Raw genomic sequence first — 16,546 nt, 5'->3', positions numbered from 1 at the left:
GTTGTATGTCTGACTATATATCTGGTTTCCATGGTAACTAAACAGGATTTCTTGCCGACGTTCACAGTACGAGGGGTGACCGCATGCTGGTGACGAACTAATTGATAGTGTCATGGAAAATGCTTCTGTTAAAGGGTTAACAAGGCTTCTTGCATTAGGCCCCATCCTGGAGTCCTGGCCAAACCATCAACAATTCAGTGGGGCAGGAAGAGCAGCCAACGGGGGGCGTCTTCAGAGGACACAAGATGTCCTGTCCTGGGTGCCGTAAACTCTTACAGGGAACCTCGGCAGTGGGGTCACACAGGGGACCTGAGATCACACAGGGGACCCGGGCGGTGGGGTTACACAGGGGACCCGGGCGGTGGGGTCACATGGGGGTGGGGGGTGTTTGGTACCTGTACGCTTCTGATAACACAGTGGGCCCGGTCACCCCAGTTATTAACGCACGCGGTGCCAGCAAAATATGAGATATTCAGATATCAGGCAGGTGTTTGCTGCCAGGTTTTACGTCCCTGGCAGTAAAGTGCTCCACCGAGCTGTCCCCGCCCCATGTGACACCAAATGGGCGTCACCCAGAGACAAAGTAACCAGAATTCTATAACCTGGGATTAAAGCACACAATTTCTTTATATTTTGACAAGGAACCGTAACATCAAGAAATTCCCACTGATTATTTTACTTTAGTTTTCTGTGTTTTATCCCGGTTTATTTTAGGCTGTTTTGTGTGTATTTCTGCCGGTCTCTTTTACTGTTATTTTTGTAAAGCGCTGTGACTATTTTTGTAAAATTAAATATAAATGAATCAGTTCTGTCTGTGCTCTAAGTTTGAACTCCTGGCTTCCGGGGATAGCCGTAGTTATCAAGTTACCGTTTCTTATAATTTGAAAGTGCTATTTTTTTTAAACTAGATTGTGTTTTTCTATAGTTTGAGCAGTTCAGGGGGTTACCGAAGACTCCTTATGTATTTTTAAAACCTTAAATAGAACGTGGCGGCGGAGGCAGCGAATAAAGTTTGGGGGTCGTGGGATGAACAGGTTTGCGGTCTACAAGCACAGACCGGGAGTCCGGGACTCACTCAGTCACTCTACGCGTGCGCCAAACTCTGAGTAAAAACAGAGGGGGCGCAAGGCGCATGCGCGCTTGATTGTCTCTCCACGTCTTGTCGATAAAGTTTCGACAATTGCAAGTCGCGCGTTGTGTGAAGAAGGGCGTGGCCTTAGCGTGTGCGGGCGGCATTACAACGGCAACATAAAGAACGGGGCTGGGCCTGAAGCCTCGGTGGGCGTGGCTGTTGCGCTCACTTCACTCAGCCGCAGGGTAAAGGCGTCCAATTCTAGCGGAAGGGGCGTGGTTACGTCCCGCGCTCAGCCCATCTCTCCCTACCAGAACATGAAACAAAGGCAGGTCGGGGGGCCCGGGGCCCCTGGCGGTTGTAACGGATCCAGTGGCGAGTCCCGGTTAGCGGGAGCCAGGCAGCGCAGAAGGAGGCGGCGGGGAGGCGGAGCCGCGGCCGCCGAGGAGGACGGCAGTCCAGCCGGGCGGGACAGGCACATGCAGGCCGGGCCGCGGCGGGAGGAGCCCAGGAGGGAACCCGAGGAGGAGGAGGAAGACGGCGAGGAGGAGGAGGACGATTGTGAGGAAGAGGAGGACGACGAGGAAGCCGGAGACGAGGAGGCAGAGGGCCGGGACGGGGACGCTATGGCTACCGGGACTCCGCTTCTTCAGGCCCGAAGGAAGGACGGAGGCCCGTCCACCAAGTACTGGGAGAGCCCGGACACCGTGTCCCAGTTGGACGGAGTGCGCGTCTGGCTCGGCAAGAACTACAAGAAGGTCCGGGAACTGCATGGAGGGACGGGGACGGGCAGCCTGGGGCCTAGCTTTACCTGGGGGGAGGGATGTGGGATTAGATTAAAGGCGGGAGCTTCCCAGTTACCTGACGGAGGAGCGCGGCCTAGAACTACCGGGGGGGCCTGGTGGTTACCTGCTACGGGGTGGATCCTAGAGCCCTGGGATCGGGTGGATAATGAAGCCCGGCGATCGCTTCCCCTCACCTGGAGTCTAAGAGATCCAAACACTCGCGTGGGGGGTCAGGATCTGCCATTATTCCCCTCTCCTGCCCCCCCCCTTCCTGGGGCTTTTCGTCTGTTATCTTTACCTGTTACCGTCACATGCCCGGCCGTGCCGCTCTCCGGCCTGTGACCGCTCACACGTCTCCCCCGTATGTGTTCTGTGCCCCATACTGCAAGATTTTGGGTTTAAACTTTAATAAATATTACTGCAGATAGAAACCTGCCGGCACATCGGCCCCATCCGGCCCCCGGCTAGTCGCCCCTTTCTCCTGCTGTAAAGACTCAAACCTTAATCAGGAGTCGGTCTCGTCTTAGATTCAGGAGCTGTATGTCTGTCCCGTGCATGTTTAATCCCCTCACTGTATTACCCTCTACCACTTCTGCTGGGAGGCTGTTCCATATGTCTATCCCATGCATGTTTAATCCCCTCACTGTATTACCCTCTACCACTTCTGCTGGGAGGCTGTTCCACTTATCTACCACCTGCTTTGGATCGCCGTCTGTTAGTGTTTCGGGTGTTGCTCCCCTCGTTGGTCCCGGGTGCTCCTGCTGATGAATCTATTTTTTTTCCAGTACATCCAAGCCGATTCCCCGACCAATAAAGCTCTGGCCGTTCTCGTCTCCCAACTCCTGCAGTTCCAGGAAGAGGCTTTTGGAAGACAAGTGGCCAACCCGGCCTTCACCAAACTGCCTGTGAGTGTGGGGTATACACGGAGCCCCCGGCTGCGCACGGCCGTTCGGTGGGCCGACCACCTACCTTATTCTTGGTGTCCTCGCGAGATGTTTAGGCGTCTCTCTTTCCTATCGGGCTTATAGCTTTTATAGCGTGTGTGCTTATATTGTGCTTATCGCGTGTATATGTGTGTGTGTATGTATGTATGTATATACATATACAGGGCCGGCCCAAGGCAAAAAGCCGCCTGGGGCGAATTTTAAAATGCCGCCCTCCTCCCCCCTTATCTACCCTTCCTCTCCCTCCGTCCCTGCCGCCCCCCCCTTATCTACCCTTCCTCCGTCCCTGCCGCAGTCTCCCTGTTTGAGGAAATCTTCCGGCACTCAGCATTACAAGCCGGCACCGAGACCGAACAGGGAGACTCGCCGCAGAGGAGAGAGAGAGGGGCGCCGAGCCGGTACTGACAGCTTGGTAACCGAAAACCACTCGGCGCCCCTTTCTCTCTCTTTCACTTAAGAAAAAAAAAAAGGGCTTGGAGCGGCAAAGTGCTGCCCCTTCAAAAGTGCTGCCCCTTCAAAAGTGCTGCCCCTTCAAAAGTGCTGCCCCTTCAAAAGTGCTGCCCCTTCAAAAGTGCTGCCCCTTCAAAAGTGCTGCCCCTTCAAAAGTGCTGCCCCTTCAAAAGTGCTGCCCCTTCAAAAGTGCTGCCCCTTCAAAAGTGCCGCCTGGAGCGGTTGCCCCACTCGGCTCCATTGTCGGGCCGGCCCTGTATATATATCTATATATATATATATCTTCTATAGGGGGTGTGTGTAATAACGTGTGTATGTATATGTAATGTGTGTGTGTATGTATATATCTTCTATAGGATGTGTGTAATAACTAGGATTAGCGTGTGTGTGTGTGTGTGTGTGTGTGTGTAATAGCGTGTGTATGTATATATGTGTGTAATAGCGTGTATATGTATAATGGGTGTATGTATGTATAATGTGTGTAATAGCGTGTATATGTATAATGTGTATGTGTATAATGTGTGTGTGTGTGTGTATGTATATATAATATGTGTAGTATGTGTATATATAATGTGTGTGGTATGTGTGTAATATGTGTATATATAATGTATATGTGTATAGTGTGTGTGTGTGGTATGTGTATGTATATATAATGTGTATGTGTATAATGTGTGTAATGTGTATGTATATATAATGTGTGTGTGTATATGTAAATATAATGTGTGTAATGTGTATAGTGTGTGTGTGTATATATAATGTGTGTGGTATGTGTATGTATATATAATGTGTATGTGTGTAATGTGTATGTATATATGTGTGTGTGTGTATATGTAAATATGTGTGTAATATGTGTATAGTGTGTGTGTGTATATATAATGTGTGTAATATGTGTATAGTGTGTGTGTGTATATATAATGTGTGTGGTATGTGTATGTATATATAATGTGTATGTGTGTAATGTGTATGTATATATGTGTGTGTGTGTATATGTAAATATGTGTGTAATGTGTATGGTGTGTGTGTGTATATATAATGTGTGTAATGTGTATGTATATATAATGTGTATGTGTGTAATGTGTATGTATATATAATGTGTGTGTGTGTATGTAAATATAATGTGTGTAATATGTGTATAGTGTGTGTGTGTGTGTATATATAATGTGTGTAATATGTGTATAGTGTGTGTGTATAATGTGTGTAATATGTGTATATATAATGTGTGTAATGTGTATATATAATGTGTGTGTGTGTATGTAAATATAATGTGTGTAATATGTGTATAGTGTGTGTGTGTGTGTAATATGTGTATAGTGTGTGTGTATAATGTGTGTAATATGTGTATATGTATATATAATGTGTATATATCTCTGCTGGGATATTTGGAGCCGCTGTCGGGGATAATGAGCTGCAGCTCCGCGCCCCACAGGAGGCGTAATTTTACTGCCGTATTTTAATGCTATTTGCTGTATATTTTGGGGCAGTCTTGTGGGTTTTTTGGCGTTTCTTGTCTTGTCTGCAGGTTATTAATCCGCTTGATCTGCGTTGGTTTTTTTTGTCCCGTTAAATGCCTTTTTTTTTTCCCCTGTGAAGAATGCGTTAATGTCGGGAAGTTTCCGTCGCCCCCGTTAACGTTCTGTTTTGTTGCGATGTCAATGAGCCGCTCTTCTGTCGTTGCAGGTAAAATGCTTCCTGGATTTCAAAGCGGGGGGCGCCCTCTGCCACATACTGGGGGCCGCATACAAGCACCGCACCGACCAAGGATGGTAGGATTAGGGGGGGTCCTCAGCTCTAACTCTCACGCGGTTGGTTGGTGCTGTCCTGTAGCCGTCAGGCTCTCATTGGCTGTTGAGTGTGAACTGGTGGTGCGATGGTTAATCCCTGCAGAAGGTAAAGAGTTAACATGTTCTCTGTTTTCAGGAGGAGGTTCGATCTGCTAAATCCGTCGCGGATGGATCGTAACGTCGAGATGTTTATGAGCATCGAGAAAACCTTAATGCAGGTAATTGTGTTCCGGTTACCCCTCGCGGTGGGGGGGGTGCGGAGTTAGACGTGGTCTCAGCGGCCCCCTCGCCTTTCTTCCTTTCTATGAATACGATGTTTGCGCTTCCCCTTGCAGAACAATTGCCTGACCCGGCCGACAGTCTACCTCGTACCCGAAATCGACCTGAAGCTGGCCAATAAGTTAAAGGATGTTGTGAAGCGTCATCAGGTGGGTCGGCGGATCGTGCGCTTTAATGTGTATAATAACCGTCCCTTTATTTCTTCTGCCCCTTGCAAATGCGTAGAGACTCGTTAGAACCCCCCTATTCCCGTCCCCGCGGACGCCTCGCCTACCGCCGCGCATGGTCGCTCCGCTCACCGCCAGCTCCAGAGCTCGCCTGCTGGGTATCTGTCTCTCAATACGTTTCTGTTAGAAAAATGGAGTTTAAAGGATTTTCATATAATGCGTATTTTGTATTCAGCCGTTTAGTTATCGGAGTCTCGTTTAACCCCTTCCCTCGAACACTGAACCCAGGAGGCTTGCGCTTCAGGCACGCGCTCGGTAGGGAGAGATTATAAGCGTGTGCCGGGGTAATCCTCCCCGTCTTACTCCTCGCATCCCCTCCGTCACGCACGCGGCTGATCAAGCCTTCATATTGCAGCGACCGCCTGTTTGTTAAGCATGATGGGAGTGGCAGTAACTAATCTTCTTATTAGGGCTCCGTGACGGAGGAGAAGCAGAAGGCCTCGCATCATGTGTACCCTATTCCCGCCTCTCTGGATGACGGTAAGAAATGAATCGGCTCTGGTGCCTGCAGGGTTAATTGGGTTAAATGCTGGCGATTTAAGAAACTTTTTTGGCTGAAAAGCCTTGGCTTCCAGCTTTAGCTCGTTTTGCAGACCTCTGTCGCCGGTGGGGGTCCGCCGGTTGTGTATCGTTACTACGGGGGCTCTGTTTGTTTCCTCTGCGACTCGCCGTCTCGCTCTCCGGCGCTGATCGCTTTCTCTCCGTTTCAGATGATTGGCTGAGACCCGTAATAAAAAAGGACAAGCAGGTTCTGGTGCACTGGGGCTACCACCCGGACAGGTAACGTGCCGCGCGCTCGCTGACTGCTGGGGGAGATCTGAACCCCAACCACCCCACCCCCGGTGTCTGCGGGTAAAATCGGCCCTCTATGGGTTATTTTGCCGGAAGAAAAGCTGCCGTTGGGGTCGAGCAAAATGTAACGCTAGACTTCTTAAAAATGATCTTTCATAAAGTTTCATTCCGTTGTAATCAGACTTTGGGTTGGGAAATCTAGTTTTTAAAAACTAGGGCAGCATAAAATCTCCGAGCCCCGCGTCTGTTATTAAAGGGTTAAATATCTCGCCAGCCCTGGGCGATTCTGGTAATAACTCCTGGGTGTTCAGACTGCGGGGTTTGTTGGAAGCGCATGGCCGGGGTCATCTCTTCTGTAGAGAGCCGGGAATACCCGGCGTCAGCGGACCCTGGAGTTCTACCCTTCTGTGCACATCAATAAATCCACCTGCCCGCCGCCGCTGGAATCCCCCCGTAACGCGCTCTGCTCTCTTACAGCTACGACAGCTGGATTTCAGCCACGGATTTAGACGCCGACGTGGAAGATCCTCCTATACCGGAAAAACCATGGAAGGTAATCGGTTAGAAGCGTAACTCGAAAGAGCTTTTATGGAACGGGCGAAGCTTCGTTTAAAAGGCTTTATACTCTGCAGGCTTCTTGGGGAAATTCTTTGTGAATCCATCTGTAACGACCCATTTAGAAGAGAAGGGCCACGCGAAGCTCTCCCTTCCGCCTCTCCGCGCTTCTAACGTTAGAATTGCTTTGGTTTCGTTTCCATCGTGTTTAAAACACCAAGCTTGTTTTTACTGCTTTAGTGCCCCCCACAGCAGCCTGGGTGGGCTTTCTCCCATCTGCCTCCACTTATAGACTGTGCCCCCCCAAAAATAAGACTCTTGGACGGTCCAGACTCGAGCTGTAAAATGTTATCAGTATCTCTGAATGCAGAAAGCGTGTAGTTATATCATATGTTTTATTATGTTATATGTTTATCGCGTGTCATTTTTGCGTTTAGGTTCATGCTAAATGGGTTCTGGACACGGATATATTCAACGAGTGGATGAACGAGGAAGACTACGAGGTGGATGAAAGTAAGAAAGCAACCAATTTCCGGCAGAGGATCTCCCCGAAGAGCGAGGAGGTAACGGATTCCAGCGATATTTTCAAATGTATGAACGAATAAATGGTCTGTTTCCATGGAAACAGAATATCCCTTTAAACTGGCTTCCTCTTGGCATTTGCTCCGTATTAAAGCGCATCTCATTTTCATCAAATCCTACATGTTACGGCTCTGTACGCTTAAATTGCCTCGCGCCCGGTATAATTATTCCTCCCCATTCAGTTGGTGATCATTGCTGAGAACCTTCTGTACAGGAAGTCAATGAGTTGCTGCTTCTACTAAATTTCTCCAAAATTACAGCCATTAACAAAAAGCACAAATTCTAAAAACCTTCCGGTGGTTATAGAGGTGAGGGCGGCGGGTCACATGGTGGTTATAGAGGCGAGGGCGGCGGGTCACATGGTGGTTATAGAGGCGAGGGCGGCGGGTCACATGGTGGTTATAGAGGCGAGGGCGGCGGGTCACATGGTGGTTATAGAGGCGAGGGCGGCGGGTCACATGGTGTTATCGCAATCGCTGGGTTATTCATGGATTTTTGGCGTCTCTTTGTAGGCCGTTCGAAGCCCCGAGCGGAAGGACCGGAAATCTCTCGCCAGCGTCAAAAAGAGAAAGCGCTCGCCGTCTCCGCAGACGCCGGCCGAGTCCCGGAGAAAGCCCGGCAAGAAAGGGTAAGAGCAGAACCCGTCCCGGGGGGGCGCGCGCTTCCTCATCCACAAATACTCGGTTCTGTGCTCCAGGGAGGCGCTTGCAGAGGCGCGTGGGGTCTGTGATGATGGCAGCGATTGTTTAATATACAGGTTTGTGGTTTCAGGCCGGGGAATCTGTATGGGAAGCGGAGAGGACAGAAGGACGAGGAGGAGCAGGAGGATCTGACCAAGGATATGGAGGACCCCACGCCGGTCCCAAACATGGAGGAGGTGATCCTCCCAAAAAACGGTGAGCGATCCGTCCGGAGATAACGGCTGCCGGGTTGGCTTCGGGGATTCGGCTGCAGCTTTGGTCATTCGAATGATTTGCTTCGGATATAAAAACGGATGAAACCGTCTGGGTTGGAGAGAGAAACCGGATGAACTGAACTTGGGGAGATTGTTTTGAAGCCGGAGGTTTTGGGTTGCGACGGGGGCTTTGACACAAATTACAGGCCCGATCTATTAAGGATGATCTGTGTACGTTCTCTACATACTGGTCATGTCCCCCCCCCCATGTAACACGTATGTCACCACCGAGTAAGGTGTCTGTAAAGTGACAGCGAGGTCCGCTCCGTGTTTCGCGCTCTACTGGCACTGACTGTGACTCTTGTGTTTTTAGTGAATCCCAAGAAGGACAGCGAGCACACGCCGGTGAAAGGCGGCCTGGTGGCGGATCTGGGTAAGGACTTCCTAGACATTCTCATTTACTGTGGTAAACATGTTTAGAAAATGCATGGCTGGCTACGTACGGCATGGGCGTCTCGGCGTCCTGACATTCAGTCCGGTGCCGCTTCTGCCGATCGCTCTCTATACTCCGCGTTTGGCACAAAGTCTCCGGCAGATCTGCCGCCGCCACTTGTAACGACGCATCGGCTCGTGGGGATCCTCGCGCCAGCCGGGGGGCCGAGGGCCGGTTACTTTGCCGGCTGACGTTTTTGGGGCTGTTCTGGCTCGGACGCCTGAGCTCTCGCAGAATACACGACAAACGGGTTAATCTTCTTGTTTTCGTCTTCAGATGAGCAGGAGGAGGACGCGGTCGCTGCGAGCGGGAAGGTAATTCTCGCAGAAATCGTGACTCCCCGGTATAAATGCCCTCTGTATGGTGTAATAAGCGTCCGTGTAATTTGTTCTCTCCCTTCTTCTCTTGCCCCCCGTAGGAGGATGAAGACCCCGGCAGAGACCAGAGCAGGATGATGGATAACGGGGAGGATAACGTCACCGAGCAGACGAACCACATCATCATCCCGAGCTACGCCGCCTGGTTTGACTATAACAGGTACAGCCGGCAGGATAACGTCCGCTGTGCTTATGAAGGACTCAAAGGGCTCTTCTCGCTGAGGCAACCGGTGGGATGTCGCCGCTCATCTGATCCTCCATTGGTTGCCATAGTGATAGGACCACTTCTGTGACTTTGCCCCAAACTCGCCTTTTGTACAGCAATTCCCCAGTTCGCTTTCTGTAAAGATTCCCCTCCTAGCGACCCAATCGGCCGTCTGCTGGAGACTTTGAACTAAACCTAGAATATTAAGAGCCTCATTTTTTGGGTTTTTAATACTTTTCAGCATTCATGTCATCGAGCGTCGGGCCGTCCCTGAATTCTTCAACGGAAAGAACAAGTCGAAGACCCCGGAAATGTGAGTAAACGGAAGCTGCCCCTTCAAGGGATGAGGAGAGGAACTTTACGGTGTCTCGTGCTGGTTAAGCTTCATGGGATTTATTTCCAGAGCAAACGGAGACCCTCCTGCATCTTCCCGGCTTTAACGGATCCAGAAAAAATATATCCAAAAAATTGTATTTTAATGCATCCAATTCTTTTGAGGATCTTTTAACTTTGATAAAACGTAACTCCTGCAGATACTTGGCGTACCGGAACTTCATAATAGATACCTACCGCCTGAACCCTCAGGAGTACCTGACGAGCACGGCGTGCCGGAGGAACCTGACCGGAGATGTCTGCGCCGTCATGAGGTCGGTTGTGATGTCGAGTTACGCAGATGTGACATCATCAAACTCCTATCACAACGTAACTCTGCGCTTGTGTCTCCGTAGGGTCCACGCTTTCCTGGAGCAGTGGGGTCTGGTGAATTACCAAGTGGATGCAGACTCTCGCCCCATGGCCATGGGCCCTCCACCGACACCCCACTTCAACGTGCTTGCCGACACTCCTTCCGGACTCGTGCCCCTGCATATGAGGACGACTCAGGTATGGCTCTGGATGTTTGCTGTCCCTGTGGTGAGTGGCCGGTCTCCCCGCCTGTCACCGGGGCCGTGCGCCGTTTAGCTGACATGTCTAACTGCCCCCGGTCACTTGCTTCTCAGGTGCCTTCGGCTCAGCAGATGCTGCATTTTCCTGAGAAAAACAAAGACAAACCGATGGACCTCCAGAGCTTCGGTCTGCGCACGGACGTCTATTCAAAGAAGACTCTGGCTAAGGTGCGAATGTTGGGGGGGTAACATTAATGTCTGTGTTCTCGCTGCGGGTTACAGAGGACCCTGTGAGCATGCGCTGTGCGGGGGTTCGGCCTCCCTGCCTTAATCTGCGTTTCTTCTCTTTGTATGCAGAGTAAAGCCGGCAGCGCTGGCCGGGAGTGGATGGAGCAGGAGACGCTGCTGCTGCTTGAGGTGAGGCTTTGAATGGGTTAATTCTTCCTGAGCGAGAACCAAACCTTAATCAGTCGTCGGTCTCGTCTTAGATTCAGGAGCCGTATGTCTATCCCATGCGTGCTTAATCCCCTCACTGCATTACCCTCTACCACTTCTACTGGGAGGCTGCTCCACTTATCTACTACCCTCTCAGTTAAGAAGAATGTACATTACGTAGCCCGCACGCTCTGCATGTGTAGCGAAGGGCCGCTTGCCACTGTCGTAGGTGCAGATGTTCAGTTTGTCGTCCTTCTCTTCCAGGCCCTGGAGATGTACAAAGACGACTGGAACAAAGTGTCTGAGCACGTGGGGAGCCGCACTCAGGACGAGTGCATCCTCCACTTCCTGCGCCTGCCCATCGAGGACCCGTACCTGGAGAACTCGAACGCGTCCCTCGGGCCCCTCGCCTACCAGCCGGTCCCGTTCAGCCAGTCTGGCAACCCGGTTATGAGCACCGTGGCCTTCCTGGCCTCTGTGGTGGACCCGAGAGTGGCCGCGGCCGCCGCCAAAGCTGCTTTAGGTATTCCAAAAACACCAAAAAACACACATGCCACGGCGCGTACTCCACAAACACGTGACGGCGTTTAAATCCCGTCGGGCGCCTGCCTCAGAATAATGGTCAACAAATACAACAACCAAGATAGAGATAATGCCGCATGGCAGACGGGCGCCTGGCGGGTGTAGTCCGTGCTCTCATACCGTGTCCCTTCTCCCGGCAGAGGAGTTCTCACGCGTCCGGGAAGAAGTGCCGCTGGAACTGGTCGAGGCTCATATCAAAAAAGTGCAGGAAGCGGCCAAAGCCCTGGGCAAGGTGGACCCTTCTTACGGGCTGGAGAGCAGCTGCATAGCGGGGACCGCCCCCGAGGAGCCGGAGAAGACGGGTGAGTCGTTCTGTGACGGCCTGCGGGTAAGGCGGAGCCTGTAGAAGTAAAACGCTCCTCGTCCGCTTGTCGGGGTTAAGATGTTGTTTCTCATACAGCTTCCTTAGTAAATAAACCCCAGTGGGTTACTTTGTGTAGCGTTTTACGAACCAGAAAAGCGAACGCGGATCCCGTGCGTCGGGCGGCTGAGGCACTCTTTAGCCCGCGTTATGATTTATACATGTTGCCCCCGAAGTGACGCTCGTTTACTCTGTACAGCAGATGCTGCCGAAGAGGACAAAATGGAAACGGAGCCGTCGGAAGCTGCGCCGGCTGAAAAAGTGAGTGAGTGTGTGTGTGGAGCAAGTGGGGGCTCAGACTGTATGGTGGGGGGTATATAAGATATGATAGACAAACCCCGAAATCCTGTCTACTTTAACATTGGTCTTTATATCGATTCCCACGCATCCCCCCCCGGCCCCTCCCCTGTCGGCATGGTATTAATGAGCCTTGGGGCTGGGGGTGGGTTGCTGACCCCATTACTTTTACTCCCAAGTAGCCGGGGCCTCTGTCATGTGACTGCAAGCGATCACATGACTGCCCGGCTCCTATCGGTCCCTGCCCTGTACCTTTTTAACCTGGTAATACGGCTGCGCATGGGCCCTGCTTCGTCATACGGAGACCCGGCCCGGTTACAGGACGTTTTTTTGTTTATGCGCCAAACGTTTTCAGGCCGAGATAAAGAGCGAGAAGGAGGGAGAGTCGGAGCCGTGCGAGAAGCCGGAGGGGGCGACGGAGAAGAAGCCGGAGGTAGAAGAACCCGAGCCGGGAGACGAGGAGAAGCCAGGTACGTCTTGGATTTGGATTGGATGCTGCGTATACAAAGGGAGTCCCTGCGAGGGGCCCTTAGGACTGGGGCCGGTTGTTCTCGGTGGTCTCGAGAACGAGGTGCGAGGGAATGATCTCCGTATATCCAGGGCCGCCGTTCACATATAGAAACACATTCCCGGCTGTCCTTCTCACTTATATATCCTGGATAGTACGACGTAAATGGAATGGGTTTCAACTAACAGAGGGTGGAAGATACATGGAACCACCTCCCTGCAGAAGTGGCAGAGGTTAATATTGCGAGGGGATTGATACCTGTGTGGGGGAGACGCGGCTAATGCAAGGCTATTAAATCCTTAAAATGTGCAGATCAGACACCGCTCGTTTTCACAATTATTCCTGTAACTTTTAGAAGACGACTCCGAGGAAAACAAGGAGAACGTGGAAGCCGCCAAGGAAAGCGACCCGGCGAAGAAGAAAATCGAAAACGACATTTCTGAGGGCAACGTCGCGATGGCTGCCGCCGCGGCCCTGGCTTCTGCTGCCACCAAAGCAAAGGTCAGTCTGCTGGAAGCTGCCCCTGTGTGTGAGATGGGGGGGGGGGGCGGTAGCTGGAGCCCACCCGTGTGTGGGAGAGATGGGGGGCCGAGAGCTGGAAGCTGCCCCTGTGTGTGAGATGGGGGGGGGCGGTAGCTGGAGCCCACCCGTGTGTGGGAGAGATGGGGGGCCGAGAGCTGGAAGCTGCCCCTGTGTATGAGATGGGCGGGGAGGGCGGCAGAGCCCACCTCTGTGTGTGAGAGATGGGCAGGTGGGGTGGGCGAGAGCTGGAAGCTGCCCCTGTGTGTGAGAGATGGGGGAGGGGGGCTTGGAGTTTGTTGGGAGAGACAGCTGGATCCCTCCTTGGTTCTGGGGCAGGTTGTCCAGCTTTCTTTTGTGTGATGTTGCTGAAGGGCCGGTTTTGGACGCAGTGTGAGGTATCTGTATCTCTTGCTATCTGTAAAGTGATCTCTTGGCTGATTCCCGTTTGGCGTCACTTAAGGCTCCTCTGTGCCTCGTTTCTCCCCGTAGCATCTCGCCGCCGTGGAGGAACGGAAGATCAAGTCGCTGGTGGCCCTGCTGGTGGAAACCCAGATGAAGAAGCTGGAGATCAAGCTGCGGCACTTCGAGGAGCTGGAGACCATCATGGACCGAGAGAAGGAGGCTGTGAGTGATGAATACGGGCCGCTCGTCGGAGGTAGCCGTGGCCGCTCGCTCCCGCCACGCTTGTTTTCTTGCGGTTGCTGGGGGTCCAGAGTCCGATCTCTCTAATCCGTGCCGTGTTTTCACGGTGGAGACGCCACGTGCGGCGGTTTTGGCTTCTCGGTGGCGTTTAGGCCAAGTTATGGCCGTCGTGGGACTCTTTGTCGGGATAATTACCGTTTCAGAGCGCGGCCGGCGTCTGCTCTGCGCTGCACTTGGTGTGAGGACTCCGGTGCTCGTATAATCCGGCAGGTTGGACCCTGCCTGTAGATGTACGACTCGAGGCTGGGAACGCGGCGGCGCTAAACTCGCTCGCTTTGGATAGACGTAGAATCGTCTTCTGATAACCTTCTCTCCGTTTCCCTCCCAGCTGGAGCAGCAGAGGCAGCAGCTTCTCGCCGAGCGGCAGAACTTCCACATGGAGCAGCTGAAGTACGCCGAGATGAGAGCGCGGCAGCAGCTGGAGCAGCAGCAGCAGCAGCAGCACCAGGGTGCGCCGGGACCCAACCTGGGTCACATGGGGTCACCTGCCCTGCCGGGGATGATGGGGCAGCAGCCGCCACCGTACGGGGTCCATCACCCGATGCCACCCCCCCATCCGTCACAGCCGGGTGAGAGGCGGATAACGCCGCGTTTAATAACCGCACCGCGCGTTCTGGATCTAGTGGCCCCGAAGCAGCAGGACCCGGCGTCATGTGACCTGTAATCTTTTCAAATGTAGCGATGGGGCTTTAAAGTAAACCTAATATTTCTCTCGCTGCCCCAGTCGGTGCAAATCGGCTCGCTGCAGGGGCTTTTCTCTGCACTAGTATAAGTGTTCGGTACCAGTGGTGGAGATTCAGGAGCCGTATGTCTATCCCATGCATGTTTAATCCACTCACTGTATTACCCTCTGCTGGGAGGCTGTTCCACTTATCTACCATCCTCTATATTCAGGGTAGTTTTTAGGGTATGGAATGGTGTAACCTGCGCGCGGTTGTTGCTCTCGTAGTTTTATGGTTATTGCCCCCGTGGGGTAACTGCTCACGCTTGTTTCCTGCAGGCCAGATGCCAGGACCGGGTTCCGTGATGTCCGGACCTCCCATGCCCCCACGTATGATGCCCAATATGCACCCAGCTAGCGGACCTCACCCACTTCCTCCCTCGGGCATACCCCCAATCCCTGGCAACATAGTCGGTCCGCGGGCCCCGGTGGCCCCCAATGGCATGTGTAAGTAACTCCCATCATTCTCAGCTCAATGTAATTTAAAGAATTGGGGGGGGCGTAACTATTGCTGCGGTTACCCCCCCCACACACCTTATCATTCTGCCCTGAATACCAACTATTAACCCATTGATTGGAGAGACTAGCATTGTGTGGCCCCCCAAACAGCTTAGATATAGGGGGCCGCACATAATTCTCCTGGAACCCCGTGTTTGTCTCTGTATTTTATTTAGTCTTTTTTTAAATTTTAATTTCCTCAATTCTTCTTCTTTTCAGATTCGGGGCCTCCACCTCCCGCTGAGGGTCCGACTCCCCCTCCCATGGTGCCTCCTGCCCCATCTGCCCCCTAAGCAGACCCTCGGAGGACTCAAACCACTCGGCCGCTTCCCCGGAGTGGTTGTTTTTTTATACAGTAAATGTCTCTAATCGACCAAATGATAAATACGGCTCTTCCGCATCCCTTTTCTTTGTTTTCCCGGGTATGGTTTGAGTATTTATTGGGGCGCAGTGGGTCGACCCCCCCCCCCCCCGTGATCTCATCGACGTTTCAGCCGCCTCTCCTTCTCCCGACCTTTGCATGTTTCGTCGTAGCGCTCGCTCCCGTTTCACGGGCTTTTCCTTCATTTTTATGAGTTTTGTAATAAAACCTCACGTAGCCGTCGGCTGTTGCCTCGTTTTGCTGGGTTTTGGGTCCTCCAAAGGTTTGCCGCTTTCTCTTTAGATCTGCGACTCCCATGACTCTCAGCCCGGCTCCGAGAGGATTTAAATCTGTAACGACTCTCTCCCATCTCAGGATTTAGGGGTAAAATGCGTTAGTGGGGTTTTTTTTCCGTCGGGTGGGGTAAATGTCTGTAATCTACCTCTCCTGGGCGGCGAAAGTACCCGGCGTCTCCGCCGAAGCCTGCGGTGCCCTCATGCGGTGTCTTAGAATGTTATCCGCATACGCGTTGCATATATATATTATATAACATGAATGCGATATACGGGCGCAGCGGGCCGGGGCATTTAAATGGAATCACCCAATGCAGCTGTTATGGGTGGTAAATGGGCTTTTCCAGCATAACTTGGGGAGGAAAAAGTGATTCTATATGGAAACCCTCTGAAAACTGCTTGCCAATGCTGGAGGTCCCCGTTCCCCCGCACCGCGGGGGCGATGCGGACCCCCCCAGCGCTGTCCTCCCCTCTCCCTGCGGAATCTCGTTGCGTTTTCTAGGATTTTGGTTGAATGTTTTTATATAGAGTCGCCGTCGCTGGCGGTATTTTGAGTTTTTGGGGGTTTTTGCGGCCGCTGCGCTCCTCAGCTCTAGTTTAGGTGTCGTGTTTAGGACTCCTGGATCTCGGCCCCCCAGACTTGTGAAATATAATAAAATGGTTTCTTTTATAAAAAAAAAAATATATATATTTTGTGTGACTTTCTTTGGTTTGTATTACAGGGTTACTCCAACGCGCTTCTCACTTCGATAAAATGTAAAAAAAAAAACTTTGAATATCCACAAAAATTTGTAAGGAAATGTTTTGGATGCTCTGTTACTGTCACCTTTTGATGATGTGGGCGGTACTGAGAGGGACGTCTGATCGTCTGTGATTGGTTAATTACATCAAGCAGCTGACATCGGCACCTTTACACGGCACCGCCACCTAGTGGTGAGAGTCACA

General features: G+C 52.0%; 1 protein-coding gene across 1 annotated transcript; it reads left to right on the top strand.

The window, feature by feature from the left end:
* The first annotated feature begins 1,389 nt into the window (after positions 1-1,389).
* Positions 1,390-15,240, top strand: LOC149271502 (SWI/SNF complex subunit SMARCC1-like). Its single transcript, XM_089507388.1, has 28 exons — positions 1,390-1,830; positions 2,643-2,762; positions 4,929-5,014; positions 5,169-5,250; positions 5,368-5,460; positions 5,949-6,018; positions 6,249-6,318; positions 6,808-6,883; positions 7,323-7,448; positions 7,980-8,095; positions 8,239-8,363; positions 8,736-8,795; positions 9,132-9,169; positions 9,274-9,392; positions 9,679-9,750; positions 9,971-10,084; positions 10,166-10,319; positions 10,436-10,549; positions 10,679-10,738; positions 11,021-11,279; positions 11,479-11,640; positions 11,899-11,972; positions 12,358-12,466; positions 12,860-13,005; positions 13,516-13,650; positions 14,057-14,297; positions 14,729-14,896; positions 15,167-15,240. The coding sequence occupies exons 1-28, from the start codon at positions 1,390-1,392 to the stop codon at positions 15,238-15,240; spliced, it is 3,504 nt and encodes a 1,167-aa protein (XP_089363514.1).
* Positions 15,241-16,546: the final 1,306 nt, after the last annotated feature.

The sequence above is a fragment of the Sceloporus occidentalis genome, unplaced genomic scaffold, assembly GCF_023333645.1.
Source record: "Sceloporus occidentalis isolate IW3139 unplaced genomic scaffold, rSceOcc1.0.p SCAF_501, whole genome shotgun sequence".
In the NCBI taxonomy this organism is placed as follows: Eukaryota; Metazoa; Chordata; class Lepidosauria; order Squamata; family Phrynosomatidae; genus Sceloporus; species Sceloporus occidentalis.
Note: the sequence above shows the minus strand (reverse complement) of the source record. Positions and strands in the feature narration are given on the sequence as shown.